Here is a 21,132-nt window from a genome sequence, read left to right as displayed (position 1 = left end):
GGTCTGTCGCAACTTACGCGCATTTAACATGCGCAATTTCAGCTTTACGCTGTAGGGCCGGAGTTGGGGTGGGGCGTGGCCTCAAGATTTAAAGGTCCTGGGGCACCAGCTGTGGCTGGGAGTCTCAAGGCCTTTAAATCACCCAGGGGGCTCCCAGCTCCTGCCCGCAGCTCCAGAGAAGGCCTTTAAATGCTGCCCCGGCCCGGCTGCCAGAGCTGCAGGCGGGATTTAAAGGGCTTGGGGATGTAATTTTGAGTATACGCAGTTTTCGCTTTATGCCCTAACGGAACCCCCGCGTAAGATAAGACTTGCCTGTATCTGTAGGGGACTGGCTCTGGCACCCCCTGGAGTGGCGCACATATGCCACAGCATATAGGGCGCCGCCAGCCCCCTCCACTCTCAGTTCCTCCTTGCTGCCAGTGACGGTGCATAGAACTGTTGCTGCTTCAGCTAGCGCTGTTGCTTCTCGTTTGTTCGAACCCATTTACCTCTTGTACATTATTGTATGTAGTTACCCTCTAGTTTTAGTTTCCCTATTTGTTAGTTAGAGACTTAGTAGGTCCTGAACGGGACTTCGCCTTGGGATGGGGCATGCTCCGTTCCCCGGCTTTAAGCCCTGTGGTCGCTGTAAAAGGCCCATGCCCATTAGCGATCCACATAACAGTTGTTTACGGTCCTTGGGCAAAGGTCACATTAGTGATAAATGCAGAATCTGCAAGTCCTTCAAGCCCAGGATGAAGAAGGAGCATGACGTTCGCTTTAAAGCGCTCCTTATGGAGTCTGCCCTTACCCCGATGCTGGAGCAGTGCTCTGATTCAGCACCAAGTACCGTGACCTCGGTGTGCAGTGCCCTGCCAGTACCGTCTGTGAGCCAGCACCAGTCCCCTTCTTCGGTTGCATCCGAAGAAGTGGGTATTCACCCACGAAAGCTCATGCTGCAAAAACATCTGTTAGTCTATAAGGTGCCACAGGATTCTTTGCTGCTTCTACAGTCCCCTTATGTGGCTCCAGCGAAGAAGGTCTCCAGCTTCCCGCAAGGGAAAGGACAAGTCGGGGGTGGATCAAGGCCCTGTCTCGGGCACCTCTTTACCCCTTTCGGGATCTCAGGCCCCAGCTCAGGTCGAGCGGTGTACCCCAGCCCGCTCCCTGCTGGCTACCCTGGATAGCAACGGAGGTCCTTGTCAGCTCCAGGTGCCATCCACACCAGAGGCCCTGCAAGTGGTGCAAGAGATTGTCCCTCCCAGTGCTGCCCACTCTGGCCCCTGTGGGGTCCCAGTCACAGGGTAAACCCACGTTTGGACCACCACAGTCTCCACCTCTACAGCAACACTCCCCATCGTAGGAGACATCCCGCGAACAGTCACCCTATCACAGCCGACACGCTTCTGACCATGATTGGCAGAAGCTTCCAGCCCCATCTGGCCTCTGGACCTTGGACGAGGGCAGAGAGACTCAAGGGGCGGCTCGCCAATGACCAAGTGCAGACCTCTGGAGGCATGCGTACACCAGCAGGAGTTAGAGTCGGCCCCCAGAATCTCTGCAGCACTGGTACTGCTCCAGGGACAGGTTGAGGGACTGATGGTACCATTCTCCAGAGCGTTACCGATCTTCCAGGGCAGCAGCACTGCATGCAGCTGCATCTTGACAACGCCAAGCCCGCTCTGGTTCCCGGTACTGCTCATCAAGCGTGAGGCGTAGATTGCCAGCCCAGGGCCATCGCGGATCCACCGAGTGCCGCCAGTTGCCGAAGCTCCGATCCAGGCGCTCGTCGAAGTAAGCCAGATCCAACTCCGGGAGGGGTGGCTGGTACCTCTCAGCCCCGCCTTGGTTGCAGGCTGCGACCGCTCGGGCTCTAGCTCAGGTTTGGAGCAAGGTTCCCTAGCTGCAGGACAAGCTCCAATACCTACGGTGCAGACTACATTGGCAGCACCACAGCCGGCCCTGTGGCCTCCGACTCTGTGGCCAGCACAGTGGTATCCATGGAACTCATGGGAGGTCACTCGGCCCCCCCAGGCTGCCCGCTTGGTATCCAGAATTTTGGAGAGACCGGCTACCTCCGTCCCCTGTTCCCCTCTAGTTCAAGAGGCCTCGGCTGCAGGCACCCCAAAGGCACAGGAGGAAGTGGGTGAGCAAACTGCTGGACCACCTCTTGTTGCGGAGGACCCTTGGTACTGGCTTCCTCCTCATCGTTGCCAGACGAGGCTATAGTGGGGCCCCCTCCAGTGGTTCCCCAGGATGATGCTATGATGCATCAGGAGCTGTTAAAGAGGGTCGCCGCCAACTTGAGCCTCCAGGCAGAGAAGTTAGAGGAACCTGCAGACATCCTCTTTGATATTTTCTGTTCCATAGCCCTGGCCAGGGAAGCTTCGCTCCTACATCCAGGGGTCGCAAAAAATACAAATGCCCTCTGGCAAACCCTCTCCTCCTTGCCTCCAATCTCCAAGAGGGCAGAGCACAAGTACTTTTGTGCCAACCAGGGGTCACGAGCACCTTTATACCCACCCTGCTCCCAATTCCTTAGTGGTAGAGGCAGTCAACTACAGGGAGAGAGAGAGTCAATCGGGGGCTACCCCTAAGAATAAAGACTCAAGGAGACTAGACTCGTTTGGGCGTAAAGTTTTTGTTTTACAGTTGCAGGTGGCCAACCATCAGGCCCTCTAGGCCGCTATGATTTTAATATGTGGCAGGCCATGACCAAGTTCAAGAGCGCCCTTCCTGAGGCCTCGAGGAAGAAGTTCTGGGTGATCCTGGATTAGGGCTCGACTGTGGCCAGAGCAACTCTCCAAGCAGCATTGGACACCGCCACCTGTACCATGGCATTGGCCATCTCATTGTTCAGGGCTTCTTGGCTGCTCCTCTCTGGTCTTTCCTCAGAGGCTTAGCAGTCAATGCAAGACCTCCCTTTTGATGGACACACCCTGTTCGCAGAACAGACAGTAAACTCCATGGCCGGAAAGATTCCCACACGACCCTGAAAACACTGGGCCTTTACATCCCTGGACCTGCCCACAAGCGGTTTAAGCCGCAGCAGCCTCAGAGCCAGGAGAGCCACCCTCGCCAGGAGCCTCCCCATAAAAAATCCAGGGGTTACAAGAGGCACCCTGGCCACCAACCCTTGTCTACATCACAGTCAGGCTCGACCTGCAGTAAGCAGATGGGCAAGCGCCCATTTTGAGGGTATGTCTGAGGACGACCTACCGGCCTGTTCCCCAGATCCTTCCTCCCCTCTGTTTTCTTCCTTCCTCCTTGCATGGATGTCTATAACATCGGACCAATGGGTCCTCAATACGGTGGCACAGGGTTGCACCCTTCAGTTACCCACCCTCCCTCCCTGACTCTCTTCAGGGACCCTTCTCATGAGTCTTCTCGCGCAGGAGGCAGAGGGTCAACTGCAGCTGGGTGTGGTGGAGGTAGTTCCTGTGGAGTACAGGAACAAGGAGTTCTGTTCCCAATACCTTTTAATCTCCAAGGCCAAGAGTGGTCTGTGGCCCATACTAGACCTGTGGGGCTTGAACAACTACTTAGCAAAACTGAAGTTCCGCATGGTCTCCCTGGCCTCCGTCATCCCCATCCCTGGATCTGGGAGACTGGTACGCCACTCTCGATCTGAAAGATGCATACTTCCATATCTCCATCTTCGAGGGACACAGACACTTTCTCCGGTTCATGGTAGATCCCAACCACTATCCATTCGTGGTCCTTCTGTGATGCCAGTGGTGGCAGCTTACCTCAGACATTGGGGTATCCAGAGCAACCGCATAGAATATCAGGGTTGGAAGGGACCTCAGGAGGTCATCTAGTCCACTCCCCTGCTCAAAGCAGGACCCAGTCCCCAACTAAATCATCCCAGCCAGGGCTTTGTCGAGCCTGACCTTAAAAACCTCTAAGGAAGGAGATTCCACCACCTCCCTAGGGAACCCATTCCAGTGCTTCACCACTCTCTGAGTGAAAAAGTTTTTCCTAATATTCAACCTAAACCTCCCCCACTGCAACTTGAGACCATTACTCCTTGTTCTGTTATCTGCTACCACTGAGAACAGTCTAGATCCATCCTCTTTGGACCCCCCCTTCAGGTAGTTGAAAGCAGCTATCAAATCCCCCCTCATCCTTCTCTTCTGCAGACTAAACAATCCCAGTTCCCTCAGCCTCTCCTCATAAGTCATGTGCTCCAGCCCCCTAATCATTTTTGTTGCCCTCCCCCTGGACTCTTTCCAATTTATCCACATCCTTCTTGTAGTGTGGGGCCCAAAACTGGACACAGTACTCCAGATGAGGCCTCACCAGTGCTGAATAGAGGGGAATGATCACATCCCTCGATCTGCTGGAAATGCCCCTACTTATACAACCCAAAATGCCATTAGCCTTCTTGGCAACAAGGGCACACTGTTGACTCATATCCAGTTTCTCGTCCACTGTAACCCCTAGGTCCTTTTCTGCAGAACTGCTTCCTAGCCCATTCGGTCCCCAGCCTGTAGCAGTGCATGGGATTCTTCCATCCTAAGTGCAGGACTCTGCACTTGTCCTTGCTGAATCTCATCAGGTTTCTTTTGGCCCAGTCCTCTAATTTGTCTAGGTCCCTTTGTATCCTATCCCTACCCTCCACCGTATCTACCACTCCTCCAAGTTTAGTGTCATCTGCAAACTTGCTGAGGGTGCAGTCCACACCATCCTCCAAATCATTAATGAAGATATTGAACAAAACCGGCCCCAGGACAGACCCTTGGGGCACTCCACTTGAAACCGGCTGCCAACTAGACATGGAGCCGTTGATCACGAGCCGTTGAGCCCGATGATCTAGCCAGCTTTCTATCCACCTTATAGTCCAATCATCCAGCCCATACTTCTTTAACTTGCTGGCAAGAATACTGTGGGAGACCGTATCTAAAGCTTTGCTAACGTCAAGGAATAACGCATCCACTGCTTTCCCCTTATCCACAGACTCAGTTATCTCCTCATAGAAGGCAATTAGGTTAGTCAGGCATGACTTGCCCTTGGTGAATCCATGCTGACTGTTCCTGATCATTTTCCTCTCCTCTAAGTGCTTCAGAATTGATTCCTTGAGGACCTACTCCATGACTTTTTCCAGGGACTGAGGTGAGGCTGACTGGCCTGTAGTTCCCCGGATCCTCCTCCTTCCCTTTTTTAAAGATGGGCACTACAGTAGCCTTTTTCCAGTCATCCGGGACCTCCCCCGTTGGCCATGAATTTTCAAAGATAATGGCCAATGGCTCTGCAATCACATCCGCCAACTCCTTTAGCACCCTTGGATGCAGCGCATACGGCCCTGTGGACTTGTGCTCGTCCAGTTTTTCTAAATAGTCCCGAACCACTTCTTTCTTCACAGAGGGCTGGTCACCTTCTCCCCCTACTGTGCTGCCCAGTACAGCAGCCTGGGAGCTGACCTTGTTTGTGAAGACAGAGGCCAAAAAATCATTGAGTACATTAGCTTTTTCCACATCCTCTGTCACTAGGTTGCCTCCCTCATTCAGTAAGGGGCCCACACTTTCCTTGACTTTCTTCTTGTTGCTAACATACCTGAAGAAACCCTTCTTGTTACTCTTAACATCTCTTGCTAGCTGCAACTCCAAGTGTGATTTGGCCTTCCTGATTTCACTCCTGCATGCCTGAGCAATATTTTTATACTCCTCCCTGGTCATTTGTCCAGTCTTACAAGAAGTGGAAGCTTCTCTTTTGCGTTTAAGATCAGCAAGGATTTCACTGTTAAGCCAAGCTGGTCGCCTGCCATATTTACTATTCTTCCTACACATTGGGATGTTTTTTTCCTGCAACCTCAATAAGGATTCTTTAAAATACAGCCAGCTCTCCTGGACTCCTTTCCCTCTCATGTTGTTCTCCCAGGGGATCCTGCCCATCAGCTCCCTGAGGGAGTCGAAGTCTGCTTTTCTGAAGTCCAGGGTCTGTATTCTGCTGCTCTTCTTTCTTCCTTGTGTCAGGATCCTGAACTCGACCATCTCATGGTCACTGCTTCCTAGGTTCCCATCCACTTTTGCTTCCCCTACTAACTTTTCTCTGTTTGTGCAGCAGGTCAAGAGGAGCTCTGCCCCTAGTTGGTTCCTTCAGAACTTGGACCAGGAAATTGTCCCCTACACTTTCCAAAAACTTCCTGGATTGTCTGTGCACCGCTGTATTGCTCTCCCAGGATAGGAGGAAGGCATCGGAAAGGGAGATCCCCACCTCTGGAATATCGCGCAGGCTACCTCTGGGTGGAGCGCCCACTCGTGGTGAGAGGAGAAGTCCCTGCTTAGGTGATCCACTAACGTGTTCTTGACTCCCAGGAGGTGACATGCTTCTAGACGGATTCCGTGGTTGACGCAGAAGTCCCAAGGATGGAGTGCCTCTTGGCATAGGACTGAGGCTCAAGCTTCCCCCGTGTAATCAGGGTGATTAAAGTCTCCCATGAGAACCAGGGCCTGCGATCTAGTAACTTCTGCTAGTTGCCGGAAGAAAGCCTTGTCCACTTCATCCCCCTGGTCTGGTGGTCTATAACAGACTCCCACCACGACATCTCCCTTGTTGCTCACACTTCTAAACTTAATCCAGAGACTCTCAGACTTTTCTGCAGTTTCATACCGGAGCTCTGAGCAGTCATACTGCTCTCTTACATACAATGCAACTCCCCCACCTTTTCTGCCCTGCCTGTCCTTCCTGAACAGTTTATATCCATCCATGACAGTACTCCAATCATGTGAGTTATCCCACCAAGTCTCTGTTATTCCAGTCACATCATAGTTCCTTGACTGTGCCAGGACTTCCAGTTCTCCCTGTTTGTTTCCCATGCATCTTGACAACTGGCTTCTCAAGGGCAACTCCAGGTCCAAGGGGACGTTGTGGTGCTGTGGGCACATGCCATTGCCTCGGCTGTTGGTGAACAACACAAAATCCACATTAGTTCTGGTACAGAGGATACAGTTCATCAGAGCAGTGCTCGACTCAGCCTCCCCCAGAGCGTTCCTGCTATTGGCGAGGTTCAGGGCATTAGCGTACCTCATTGCAGAAGTCTCTGCGTTTCAGCCAGGGTTTGCCTGCACCTCCTTGGTCACATGGCGGCATGCACATATGTTGTGCACCATGCCAGGCTCCAGATGCGACCCCTGCAGCAATGGCTGGCAAGTGTCTACTCCCAGTCCAGGCACCACCTGGAAAAGTTTGTCACCATTCCCGCAATGATACTCACCTCAGTCCCATGGTTGTCCGACCCCAGGAATGTCCTGGAAGGAGTCCCCTTCAACAGCACTCCCCACTCGGTCAAGTTGGTTTCGGATGCCTTGGATCTTGGGTCGGGGGCACACCTTAGCAATCTCCAGACTCAGGGTATGTGGTCCCCAGAACAGATGACGTTACACATAAATGTCAAAGAGCTCAGGATGGTCCGCAGGGCGTGCGCAATCTTCCTTCCTCACCTGTTGGTCAGAGTCTTCACAGGCAGCACAGCCTCAATGTTCTATATCAACACACGGGGGAAGCTTGATCCTCGGTCCTATGCAAAGAGGCACTCCATCCTTGGGACTTCTGCGTCAACCACGGAATCCGTCTAGAAGTGTGTCACCTCCTGGGAGTCAAGAACACATTAGTGGATCACCTAAGCAGGGACTTCTCCTCTCACCACGAGTGGGCGCTCCACCCAGAGGTAGCCCGCGCGATCTTCCAGAGGTGGGGATCTCCCTTTCCGATGCCTTCCTCCTATCCTGGGTGGGAAGCCTGATGTACACGTTCCCTCCGATCCCACTCATCAGCGGAGACCTGGCAAAAGTCAAGAGAGAGGGCCCAAGTTATGATTGCCCCAATGTGGTCATGCCAACATTGGTTTGGCACACTGAGCTTGGCAGCGGTCCTCCCGTGGCCCCTGCTGGACCGACCAGACCTGCTGTCACAGGACCACAGTTGCACCCCGACCTCACATCATAGAATCATAGTTGGAAGGGACCTCAAGAGGTCATCTAGTCCAACCCCTTGCTCAAAGCAAGACCAATCCCCAACTAAATCATCCCAGCCAGGGCTTTGTCAAGCCTAACCTTAAAAACCTCTAAGGAAGGAGATTCCACCACCTCCCTAGGTAACCCATTCCAGTGCTTCACCACTCTCTGAGTGAAAAAGTTTTTCCTAATATCCAACCTAAACCTCCCCCACTGCAACTTGAGACCATTACTCCTTGTTCTGTCATCTTCTACCACTGAGAACAGTCTAGATCCATCCTCTTTGGAACCCCCTTTCAGGTAGTTGAAAGCAGCTATCAAATCCCCCCTCATCCTTCTCTTCTGCAGACTAAACAATCCCAGTTCCCTCAGCCTCTCCTCATAAATCATGTGCTCCAGCCCCCTAATCATTTTTGTTGCCCTCCGCTGGACTCTTTCCAATTTTTCCACATCCTTCTTGTAGTGTGGGGCCCAGAACTGGACACAGTACTGCAGATGAGGCCTCACCAATGTTGAACAGAGGGGAACGATCACATTCCTCAATCTACTTATACAGCCCAAAATGCCGTTAGCCTTCTTGGCAACAAGGGCACACTGTCGACTTATAACCAGCTTCTCGTCCACTGTAACCCCTATGTCCTTTTCTGCAGAACTGCTGCCCAGCCATTCAATCCCTAGTCTGTAGCAGTGCATGGGATTCTTCTGTCCTAAGTGCAGGACTCTGCACTTGTCATTGTTGAACCTCATCAGATTTCTTTTGGCCCAGTCCTCTAATTTGTCTAGGTCCCTTTGTATCCTATCCCTACCCTCCACCGTATCTACCACTCCTCCCAGTTTAGTGTCATCTGCAAATTTGCTGAGGGTGGCCTTGTGCTCCCTTGTCTCACCTATCGTGGAAGATAGCTTTCCTGGTGACATCAGCGAGGTCAGTTTCTGAGCTGCATGCCCTGACCTCAGAACCGCCGTATGTGGTCTTCTGTAAGGACAAGCTCCAACTCTGTCCCCACCCAGCCTTCCTTCCCAGGGTAGTGTTTACTCTCCACATGTGCCAGGACATCTTCCTTCCGAACTTCTGCCCTAAGCCCCATGATACTAGTGAAGATAGGCGCTTCGACGCTTTGGACATAAGAAGGGCCCTGACTTTCTACCTAGATTGGACAAAGTGTTTCCGTAGGTTGACTCAGCTTTTCATCTCTACAGCTGATAGGATGAAGGGCCTCCCAGTGTCCATTCAGAGGATTTCTAACTGGATTACCTCTTGCGTAAGGACTTGTTACGAGCTGGCAGGGGCTCTGCTGCTGCCGATATTCAGAGCCCACTCGACTACAGCACAGGCATCCTCTGTGGTCTTCCTGGCACGTTCCAATCCAGGACATCTGTAAAGCCGTGATGTGGTCCCTGGTACACATGTTCACGGCCCACTGTGCCATCACGCAGCAGGCCAATAGTGATGCTGGGTTTGGCAGAGCTGTGTTGCAATCTACATGTCTGTGAACTCCTTACCCGCCTCCAGAGGTACTGCTTGGAGTCACCTAAGTTGAATGGATGTGAGCAATTGTTAGGGGGCTTATTCCTTCACCCTCTCACTTCCCTGGTCCTTCTCGCATGAACAGAGAGCAACAATACCCAAAGTCCGAAGGTGAAAACAATTTGATGTTTATTGGGGGTGAACTTCCAGCAAGCAGGATTCCAGTTTCCTTCCTTAGTGTCCCCCTTCCCAGCTCTGACACCACAGAGCTGTGTCCCTGTTCCCATCCCCCATTCCCATTCCCCCCTTTAGCAAAACATGATCCCAATTCCCCCATCCCCAGTCCCTGTTCCCATTTTCCCCCCCTTACTTCCTGATTGACTGCAGACTATATAGTAAAACTTGAGTTCTGCTTAGCTATACTTTAACCAATCATTTTACTGAAATTTAACTAACCAATCCTAACATATTGTAACATGGTTATTTAACCAATTATATCCCACCACCTTAATTGGTTTACACCCAACAAAATTAATTATACAGCAGACAGAAACAATTACAGAACCAAACAGAGATTATACAGACAAACAATAGGGAAGTGGAGACTACAGTGATAGAACAATGCAGAAATGAGGATTTCACATCCCAGCTATTGATAAGTGAGTTCTTGCCAGACAGGATGCTATCAAAGTGAGTTTCCTTTTACATCTTCTAGGCTCTTCCCTTTCTCTGGAGGTGACAGGAATATCAGGACTGGATTGTATTCCTAACAGCCCAATAGCGCCTTATTTCAATGCGACTAGTTTGGAATATGAGGCTGTGACCATACATTTCCCAGTTTATGGCTGGCCTCTGCTGCTTAGCTGAAGAACCAGGCCTCAGACTGTCACAGTAAGAGAAGGCCATCACACAGACACAGTGATTTTTTTGATTCTTTCTTTTATACCTCTATAACTAGCTAAGTGATAAGAATATACCTAAATTCTTAAAGTATAGGCCTTTGCAGACAGGCCTGAATATCTGTATCCTAACAGCAATCACTCAAAGAAGAAAAGTTACCTTTTTCCATTACTGGTGTTCTTCGAGATGTGTTGCTCATGTCCATTCAATGACCCGCCGTCCTTCCCCACTGTCTTCTTCCAGCAAGAAGGAACTGAAGGTGGAGTGGGCTGGTGGCGCCCTATATACTGTGACATGTGCGCGCCATTCCAGGGGGCGCCAGAACCAGTCCCCCACGGATATTGCCGAGGGAAAAACTTGCGGCACCGGTGCATATGGTGAGCACACACACCTAAGTTGAATGGACATGAGCAACACGTCTCTAAGAACACCAGTTATGGAAAAAGGTAACTGTCTTATTTCAAAGTCAATCCTTTCTATCCTGGTACACCCTGTGGAAACTAAAGGGACTCAGCATCAGTGCAGAGTCAGGGACTGAGCCTTCTTGCAAGTGATCTTCGCGGACACACTTAAAGCCTTATGTCACTGAAGCTTGTAGAATCTGGTTGGCATATTCTGTGCACTATGGGAAAGCTTTATCTGGCTGAACGCAGAAAGCCCATGGTCTGCTTAGTTACAAAAAGGAGCATGCCCAGGGACAGAAGTATTTGGGACCTTTAGTTCCTGCCCTGTTCTTTACAACTCCTGCCCCGCCTCCAAAAAATGTTAAGCCAGTCAAGTACGGGGATCCTGCTCAGAGGGGAGAGTTTGGGTCCAAGGGCAGCTGAAACTGCTCTCAATGAGCATTTGCCAGCCTTGTGCCTCTCTCTGCCATTGCATCCAGGAAGAGGGGAGCTCAGAGTGGATCTCTCCCCTACCCCACAGCTCTCAGAATTGGGGAGTTCTTTTGCTTTTTCCTTCCCCTCCCTGATGTCTGGGAATGGATCGCTTTCTAGACTAGATATTCCTCTCCTGGTGAGGGGTGGGACAGCCCATAGGAAGCTTGAGTGATAAGACTGCTTGGCTGCTAGCATGTTCTTCTGTGTGGCTAGACTTAACACTAGACTTGGGAGACTACTAATCTTTGTCCTTCATTCCCTAGGGAAGTTCATCATGACAGCTTCCAGCGACACAACCATCCTGATCTGGGACCTGAAAGGTGAAGTCCTGGCCAACATCAATACTAACCAGATGAACAACGCCTTTGCAGCTGTATCTCCTTGTGGGCGGTGAGGAACACAAGACTGCTGCCAATGGGATGGGGGATCAGGATGCTATCTGCTCCGATCGGGGAGCGTGAGGGACACAAGAAATATAACAGGCTAGGAGCCTCACTCCTTCCCCAAAGGGGCATCATCAACTTGAATTGTTTGCAGTAGATCCACTTTTAAACAGTACATGCTACCCCTAAAAACCTTTGAGAAGTTATGGACGGTTATGTTCCCCTGCTTGTTTAGAAGGGCCTTTGGGCAGGTCTAAAAGTGGTACCAGCAGGCATGTTCTGGCTCATCTCTCCTTCCCTTTCTACACCTGCTTGCTGCCTGTTCCCTTTCAGCTAACCGCACTCTTGAAGTCTGGGAAAGAGTGTACGTCATCAGATCTGCGACTGACTAGACTTATGCTGTCAGAGGTGCAGAAGTGTTGCTGTTTTTTCCAAGTTTAAGAAAATTGTAGGGGTTACTTTTACTAAATCTTCTGATGGAAATGTGATTTTCATAGTGGACATTGTCCATTAACCAAGATCACTCTGTAATGATCTCTCACCACTGAGATCATGAGCTCATCAGGCTCCAAGCTTAGGCACTAGAGGATCTGACCCCTGAGGGCAGGTGTTTGGGCTCCCCTTTCGCTGGGCTAAAAACATGCAATGCCAGGATTTCCTTTATTTGGAGTGGTCACTCTGCATCGTCCTGTCCCATACTGACCCCTTGGGATTGCCATTCACCTGTCACTGCAGTGACTTCTTGGTGGCAGGTGAAATAGTTTTCCGTGTGACCCAAGCTGTGATTCACATCTCCACACAGGATCAGCCAGCACCCTGAATGCTTTCTTATACACACTCATTTTTTTGGCACCCCCAGCTGGTTGCGTTTTATTCCTTCAGTTTGTTTAGGAGGGATCCAAAAATGGAATCATGCTGGTGCTGTCACAGGCCTGGGAGATGCTTAGTGACTGGGCTGGCATAACTGATGAACACACATTCTCTCTCTCTCTCCCTCCTCCCCAGATTTGTAGCATCGTGTGGTTTCACCCCTGATGTGAAGGTATGGGAGGTGTGCTTTGGCAAGGGAGGAGACTTCCGGGAGGTGACCAGGGCCTTTGAGCTGAAGGGCCATTCTGCTGGTGTGTACTCCTTCTCCTTCTCCAATGACTCCAGACGGTAAGGAGCTACCCTGAAAAATATCAGTATCCCATGCCTTTGTGGCTTGTTAGCTGGCCCCTTCTAATGTATAGGAGCAGTAAGCCTGTATGGACTCCTCTTTCCCAGCAGTGTGCCCCAAAAGTGTCCATCCTGACCAACAGGAAGCTTGGGAAAAGGAATCCATAGCAGCAAATCTCTGAGCCAGCATGGAGACTGTGCCAGGCAGGGTCCCACTTCTTCCTCTCCCACTCCAGACAGATTGCGCTAACCTTTGTACATAGCCATTCTTCCCCACTTGGATGGAGATTGAAGACTCTCGTTTAACATTTGAGATTTCCTGTTCCTTCATTTTTGACCTAATTGGTGACAGGCCCATATGCTCATGTTTGAAGGGAATTTCTTTTATGAGCACTAACCTTCCCCTCTCCCCAGATAATGGGGTCAGCTGCTGTCTACTTGCAGTCTGCACTGTTCAAGAGAGTTGTTCCTTCTTTCTGGTCCATAACAGGGGCTGTGGTTTGTTAGGGTGGATAGAGAAATGGTGCCGCTTAGTCTCTTTGCAGCTGTAACGTGTGTGCTCTCTCCTGCCATAGGATGGTGACCGTTTCGAAGGATGGCACATGGAAGCTGTGGGACACAGATGTAGAATACAAGAAGCAACAGGATCCTTATCTGCTCCTGACAGGGAAATGTGAAGTGATGGAGCCTTGTCGCATTGCTCTGTCCCCTGATGCTCGTGTGCTGGCCGTCTCTAGCAGCACCAGCATCACTGTGTACAACACCCGGAGGGGGGAGAAGGAGGAGCACTTTGTCAACGTCCATGGAGAGTACATCACGGACTTGGCCTTTGACATTAACAGTCGCTACCTTGTGTCGTGTGGGGACCGGGCCATCAGGGTGTTCCATAACACGGCGGGTTATCGGGCTGTTGTGGAAGAAATGAAAGGCATGCTGAAAAAAACTACTAATGAGGCTACTAGAGAGAGACTGCAGCAGCAGATCACAGATGCCCAGAATGCGCTGGACAGTATCTATGCCAAGAAGGATTAAACTTCTCTGGGAACTGGGTATGTGCAGACTCCTCCAGGTCAGGGAGCCTTATGCTGTGTGGTGGGTTTTTAATAACTGAATGAGTTGTAATAAAAGAGTTTACTGACAGCCTGACCTCCCCTTGTGGTTGCCTTGTGTTATTTCTGTACAGAGTTGAATGGAGAGTTACAGAGCTGAGTGGCTGGTGCCTTTTACTTCGTCTGGGAGGGGGGGTGGTTTAGTGGGGCTCCGTGCAGCGAATTAGCTGCCTGGGGAGGAGAACTGAGAGAAGGAAGACTACTAATAAACTGCACCTCAAGCTTGAGCCACAGTGAGAGAGATTTTGTGCCAAATGGAGGATTGGTTTTGTGTGAGGAAGTTAGAAGGGGCTCATCAGTGCCACTCCTCAGGAGCAATGGAACTGTCTGTCAGAGGTGAAGCTTGTCCATGTAGGAGACAGGCCTTCTTAGGGGATTGCCCCAGACTGTTGAACTCTCACAAGACCTAGAAATGTGTACAGCTGTTGCTCCAATGCAGTTCAAATGCAAGACCCATTTCTTTGACTTCATCGTCCCAAAGAACAACGCACAGCTCACTAACTAACTCACACACGCACATGCTATGCATACAGCTTTCTCCTGGGGGAGAGGGAATGGAGAGGAGCTGCATTTGATAGATATTTGCATTTGTTTCTGTTCGTTTAATGACTCTGTTGGATTTCTTTGTGACCACTAAGCATCACAAAAGCAATTTAAAGGGCAAACAAAATTGAATAATAAATTTGTACAGGTATTGAAATGTAATAGGTGACTGTGACATTCTGTACCTTGGGGGGAGAATGCTGTAACCCCCATATTGCTCATTTTCATATAATCATGATCTTGCATATGAAGCATGCCTTGTAAGGTATCAGGGGAAAGGTTACGATCTGCTGAAAGTCATTTCTCTATCCATAGAGGTGTATCATTTAATGCATATTAAGTTATGGGAATTGTGTTGTATGGTTATCACTAAAACATGCTGTAAATTGGAGGAATCAGCCAGATATTAGCTCCCCAGAGGCAACAGCAAGGAAAGTAACCAACGCCCGGGCGGGGTGTGAAACAGCCCAACTACAGCCATGTCCAGCAAGAGAGCTACAATGCAATGATTCACCTGCATGAGGCCCCACCAGAGGAATTGCTCAACCTTGCCTGGGGACTCAGCAGTGCCCCCAGACATGCCTGGACTCATGTTCTACAAGCACATGGACTGAGGGTATAAAACAGACAGAATGGACACATACAAGGCCCTTCTGCCCCCACTTCTACTGCAAGCAACCAGGACACTGAGAAAAAAGACAAGGCTCCAACACAGGAGATTGGCCCAAGTTTAAGGAACAAACCTGTATATTAAGGACTGCAATATCCAGTGGGGTGAGAAAAACTGCTTAATCTACTTGCTTCCCAGTCTAATAGGGTTGAGAGTTTAGACTGTGCTTATATTTTATTTTCCTTTGGTAACCACTCAGACTTCTTATGCTTTGACTTATAATCACTTAAGATCCATCTTTATAGTTAATAAATCTGTTTGTTCTACCTGAAGCAGTGTGTTTGGTTTGAAGTGTGGCAGAGGCTCCCCTTGGGATAAGAAGCCTGGTACATATCAATTTCTTTGTTAAATTGACGAACTCATAAGCTTGCAGCATCCAGTGGGCATAACTGGACGCTGCAAGATGGAGGTTCCTAGGGTTGTGTCTGGGACCAAAGATATTGGCTAGTGTCATTTACTTGCAAGTAACTGGGAGCAGCTTACACGCCAGAGGCTGTGCGTGAACAGCCCAGGAGTGGGGGTTCTCACTGCAGCGCAGGGTAAGGTTGGCTCCCAGAGTCAAGGATTGGGGTGACCCAGCAGCTCACCGGTCCGGATAACACCAGAGGGTAACATCACAGTGGCGCAGCGAGCAGGGTGTACGTACAGCTTGTTACTCAAAGCGAAGTTCACACTTTAAACACTGATATTTGTGATTTTAAGTGAGTTTTAAGTGTAGTGGCTAAGAACAGTCAGGAGGAGGAGGTCATAGTTTTTCTTATTTTCTGTTTGCTTATTTCAGGAAAGGGAAGTAGGGACATGTAGCAGGGTGAAACCCTGCTCCTGCTGTGAGGGGTTTAAAAGCAGCCTGGCAGGGCTTGAGAGCTGCTGCTCTCAAGGCTGGGTTGATTGAGGAAGTGGCTGCAGGTGAGGCCATGCCCCAAACTGAGCGACAGCTGGCCCCTAAAAAAGGCCAGCGAAGCCAGAAGCAGACAGTCTTCCTCTGCCTGAAGAGGAAGAAGGGCCTGGCTGCAGGGGCTATAGGCAAGGTACCTAGGGTGAAGCAGGGCTGGGGAAAGGTTGAGGAGCTGGGGAGCTCCAGCCTAGAAAGCCCCAGGCTGCGGCCTAGCGAAGGGCCAACTGGTACTGGGGGTTGCAGAGGGCAGCCCACGGGTAGGCCAAGGCAGCAGGTCCAAACCCTCCATGCCTGTGATGAGTGGGCTGATACTGCAGTCTGCCCCAGAGTGTGGGGCTAGACAATGATTGGCAGTAGCCAATACTGAGGCAAGGTGGGGATATTGGGTGGGGGTTCCCCAAGGAGGGGAGACCCAGAGAGAAAGGGGTTACTGCCAGGGGCAGCACCCCCTGTAAGAGGGCACCGGGTCCAGGGAGGGACATGGGGGCCAGAGGACAGGCGGATCACCAGTCTGCAGAGGGCGCTCTGTGCTGGAACAGCTAATTCCCGGAGTCACCAGCAGGAGGCGCCACAGGGGTGAGTCCGACCCATCTACAGGACAGAAAAGTAGGAAAATGAATGAAAGCAGTGAAGTGATTGTGAAGTTGGAGCTTTTTAGGCTGTAAATTGCAGAAAAGGAACGGGAGCACCAGAGATTACTGCAACTGAAAGAACTGGAGAGAGAAGAAAAAGAGAGCAAAATACCAATTGGACCTGCTAGAGAAGCAGAACCAGAACCCCCGACCCCAACGACTCCCATCACTCCAAAAATCCGCAAGTGGGAACACTTATGTCCTGCATACAGTGAGGACGATGATATTGCTGAATATCTGACTACCTTCGAAAGGCTGTAATACATGAAATCCCTGACAAGAGAGTTCCTACCCTGATTGCAAAATTAACTGGTAAAGCTCGAAAAGTATTCAATGGAATGCCTATTGAAGGTAAATTTAAAGACACTGTACGTTTTCAGATTACCCCTTGAAACATATAGAGTTAAATTTAGGAATCTTAAGAGGGATATTGGTATGAGTAATGGAGAATATGTAAACAAAATGAAAGATTTGTTGGGAAAATGGGTAAGGGATAAAGAGTTGGTAATTTTTAAGGGAATGTTGGATCTTGTTGCTCAAGAGCATTTCCTAAGCATATGTAAGGCTGATGTACAGCAGTGTCTATGGGACAAAGATGTAAAGTTTGTGGATGAGGTGGCTTTTTTTAGCTGATGCCTTTTAACAGAATCAGGCATCTATTGAGGGCAGGCCACAGAAAGAGGGGTTTAAAACTGGTGGGAAGGGAGGATCCCATTTTGCCCCTGGGAAAGGGGCTGGGAGCCTAAACATTCTCTTACCCAAAAATGTTCCTCTAGCCCTCATCCCAAATCTCCTGTAAAAGCAGAAGAGCCCAAAAGGTGCTGTTAAAGGGTGACAGCCTTTGTGTGTGCAGTAGCATGGAATCCCTCCTGGCCAGATGTACTGAGGGGGTTAAGAAGTTCAAATAACCTAGTTGGCACCTGACCAAAAGGACCAATAAGGAAAGAAGATACTTTCACATCTGGGGGGGGCCGGGGAGGGAGGAGGTTTTGTTTGTGCTCTTTGTTGTTCCCTCTCGGGATGGAGAGAGAGACCAGGCAGGTAAAACATCTCTTAAAAACATACCTAAAATTACAGAAATTGTAAGTAAGGGCAAGGAAATGTGTTTATCTCTTGTTTTAGCTTGTGAATTTTCCCTATGCCAAGAGGGAGGTTTATTCCTGTTTTGTAACTTTGAAGTTGAGCCTAGAGGGGAATCCTGTGTTTTAAATCTTATTACCCTGTAAAATTACCTTCCATCCTGATTTTGCAGGTGTGATTCGTTTACTTTTTTTCCTTTAAATAAAGTTCTTCCTTTAAGAACCTGTTTGATTTTCAGTGTCCTAGAGACAAAGGGTCTGGTCGGTACTCACATTATTCTCAAGCCTCCCCAGGAAAGGAGGTGAAGAGGCTTGGGAGAATATTTTGGAGAACAAGGAACTCCCAAGTGACCCTTTTCCTGAATTGTCTAAATCACTTGGTGGTGGCAGCAATACCGTCCAAGGACAAGGAAAGGATTTGTGCCTTGGAGAAGTGTTAACCTGAGCTGGTAAAAATAAGCTTAGAGGGGTCTTTCATGTGTGTCCCCACATCTGTACCTCAGAGTGGGGAGGGAACCCTGACAGGTTCTATTGATCACCTGAGGAATAAATGCCCTGTGCTAGGAGGAAGCAGGCAAACAATAGCTCATGTTAGTTCTCCTGTCCTCAACACACAACCCGCCCCCCCTCCCCCCCCAGCAATTGAAACCTGTCATACTGGTTTTGTGAGATTCGCCTTTGCAGAACCAGATATGGAGAATGTTAAGGTTGTCAAAACTAATGGCAGGGAATACTTGGGGCAGAGGGATACAGGTGCCCAGATCTCTGGTTAAGCAGAGTAGTTCCAAAGGCCAATATGCTACCTGGCCAAATGGCAGAGATTATAGGGGTGGGCGAAAGCCGATTCCTTGTACCACTAGCTAGAATCCATGTGGTGTGGGAAGGTTTGGAAAGTGTTTTGACTGGGGGTGGAGGGGAGGTAATGGAACACCTCCTATTCCACCTGCTCCTTGGTAATGATTTTTTCCATGTAGCTCAGGTTAAAGTATTTGCCTGGAGCAGGAGGGAGTTTTATGCTGGGACCCCTGAGGGAAAGGGTCAGGTCTCAGGAACTGCTGAGAGAATGGGAGAGAGTCTCCTTGATTCTTCTGCAGCAGGGGGGAAGCCACATGCTTCCAGGTGGGAGGGTGGTTGAGACCAACTCCTGCACTGCAGCTGGAGGCAACACCACATCAGGAAGGGAGAACTGTCCAGGTTGTTAGCTGCCAGCAGGTCGCAGTTAAACTAGAGGCAAAACCAGCTCTAGGGAGCATGGAGCAACGTGTCCCAGAGGAGAACCCAGAGAAGGGGCAGGAGATCTCAGAAACCACTGAGGTGGGTGCAGATTCCTGTGACTCTGTTACACAGGGAAGCAGGGTGCTTCCAGGTATGCGATGGGCTGAGACTAGCTCCTTTCCAGCAGAAGGCAACATGCCCTCAGGAGCAGGGGCAGGAGAGGTGTTGTCAGCTAGAGTGATCAGACAGCAAATGTGAAAAATCAGGATTGTGGTGGGGGGTAATAAGAGCCTATATAAGAAAAAGACCCAAAGATCAGGACTGTCCCTATAAAATCGAGACATCTGGTCACCCTACTCTTAGCTCATGGACTCTTTTCAGCTTGAGCTTCTAGCTGATGCCCTAATTCAGCTTTGTCTGTTCTTCTAACTGTTCCATCAGCATGGAGGAGGACCATAGACACAAGTGCTATTGGGTGACTAATTAGGCCTTGTCTACACTACAGGACTATTTCAAATCTACTTAATTCGAATTTGTGGATTCAACCTTATGAAGTCGAATTTGTGTATCCATACTAAATACACTAATTCGAACTTCTGAGTCCACATTAACGGGGCCGGCGTCGACTTTTGAAGCGGTGCACTGTGGGAAGCTATCCCACAGTTCCCGCAGTCCCCGCTGCCCATTGGAATGCTGGGTAGAGCCCCCAATGCCTGCTGGGGGAAAAAATGTGTCGAGGGTGGTTTTGGGTAACTGTCGTCATTGAACCGTCAATCACGCCCTCACTCCCTCCCTCCCTGAACGCGCCTGCGGGCAATCTGTTCGTGCACTTTTCTGGTCAGTGACAGCGTGGACGCCACAGCACTGCAAGCATGGAGCCCGCTGCGATCCTCGCCGTTTTCTCCTCCTCGCACTTTATCGTCCACCTCTTCCACATTCAGCTGCTGAGAAATTGGGCTACTTTTCAATGGTTCTGCAAGCACTGGGGGACCATAGGGGCCTTTTTACCAACATGAACGTTGTATGGCCGGGCAAGGTTCCTGATGCGTGTGTTCTCAGGAACTGTGGGCTGCTCAGACGCCTGCTGGAAGGTAGTTTCTTCCCGTACCACGAAATAACTGTTGTGGATGTGCATTTGCCTATAGTGATCCTCGGTGACCCAGCCTGCCCGCTAATGCACTTGCTCATGAAGCCCTATACAGGCGCCTGGGACAGCGACAAGGAACTCTTTAAATACCAGCGAGCAGCGTGACCTGTGACTGTTCAGTTTCTTTACAGAGAAGCTGAACCTGCCCCTGTTTCTTTACCCACTGACTGTTGACTCTCCTCTTCGGTTAAATACCCCGTTCTCCCCGTTTCCTCCACTTCCAAGACACGTGTAAAAATAAAATACATGTCACACTGTTACTGAGGAGAGGTTTCTTTATTCATGACTTTTCGTTAAAGGGTCGAAACTGGAACGCAGACTGCGGTGGGTAGGGTGTGCGCTGATGTAAAGACCGCCTCTAAACTCAAGGAATGACAGGCTCCTGCTCCTACAGCGGTCCGCATTGCCGGACTGCTTGTTTCAACGGAGCCTGCCATCCCTCCTTTTTGGGATTCTGTGTGCGGGGGGCTATGTGGCCTTGTGGCGGAGGAGGACGGATACAGATTCCTCTGCTGCGTGACTCAGCGGTCCACGACAAGGACCGCTGTATAAGATCTGTACCCGCCCTCCCCCGCTAAAAAGTCACATCCCCACCGCCCACGCAGAACCTGGAAACCACCTCCCATACCGACCACGGTGCCTGCTGACTGCACTGTGTGTGTTACCCGCTGCTGATCCGGCCCCCGTGTCTGTACCCTGCGAAAGGTGCCTGTCCTATGCAATTAGCAACGCACTTCCCCACGCACCCCATTCAAACACAGTCTTCAGTGAAGAAACATGACGGAAACAGTACTTAACAGCAAAATAATTTTATTACTTAAGTACACAGTTATGGGATGGGACTGGGATTGGGACTTGTTTGAGTCCGGAAGGGAAGGACTTATGCAAACGTAGGGTATGAGAGCTTTTGGTTACTTGAGCACTCTGCTGGGGTGCAGTGACAGTATTCACGGCCCAGGGCGGGCATCCTCCTGGTTATTTGGGGTGAGGGGGGTATGTGACTTTGTGGCGGGGGAGGGCGGTTGCAGAGATACTGCCGGGGGCTCTGTCCTGCAGCGGTCCTGCAGAACATACACAAGTCGCCGGAGCGTGTCCGTTTGCTCCCTCAGTAGTACAAGCAT

General features: G+C 50.2%; 1 protein-coding gene across 1 annotated transcript in view; it reads left to right on the top strand.

The window, feature by feature from the left end:
• TBL2 (transducin beta like 2) overlaps window positions 1-13,867 on the top strand; it is a 31,302-nt gene extending 17,435 nt beyond the window's left edge. The window contains exons 5-7 of the mRNA XM_044993493.1: window positions 11,444-11,570; window positions 12,569-12,721; window positions 13,297-13,867. Coding sequence (XP_044849428.1) covers window positions 11,444-11,570; window positions 12,569-12,721; window positions 13,297-13,753 — 737 coding nt within the window. The 3' untranslated portion in view covers window positions 13,754-13,867. The remainder of the gene's footprint in view (window positions 1-11,443; window positions 11,571-12,568; window positions 12,722-13,296) is intronic.
• The last annotated feature ends 7,265 nt before the right edge of the window (window positions 13,868-21,132 follow it).

This window comes from Mauremys mutica, chromosome 19, assembly GCF_020497125.1.
Source record: "Mauremys mutica isolate MM-2020 ecotype Southern chromosome 19, ASM2049712v1, whole genome shotgun sequence".
Taxonomy (NCBI): Eukaryota; Metazoa; Chordata; order Testudines; family Geoemydidae; genus Mauremys; species Mauremys mutica.
The sequence above is the reverse complement of the archived record's forward strand: the minus strand, read 5'-3'. Positions and strand labels throughout refer to the sequence as shown.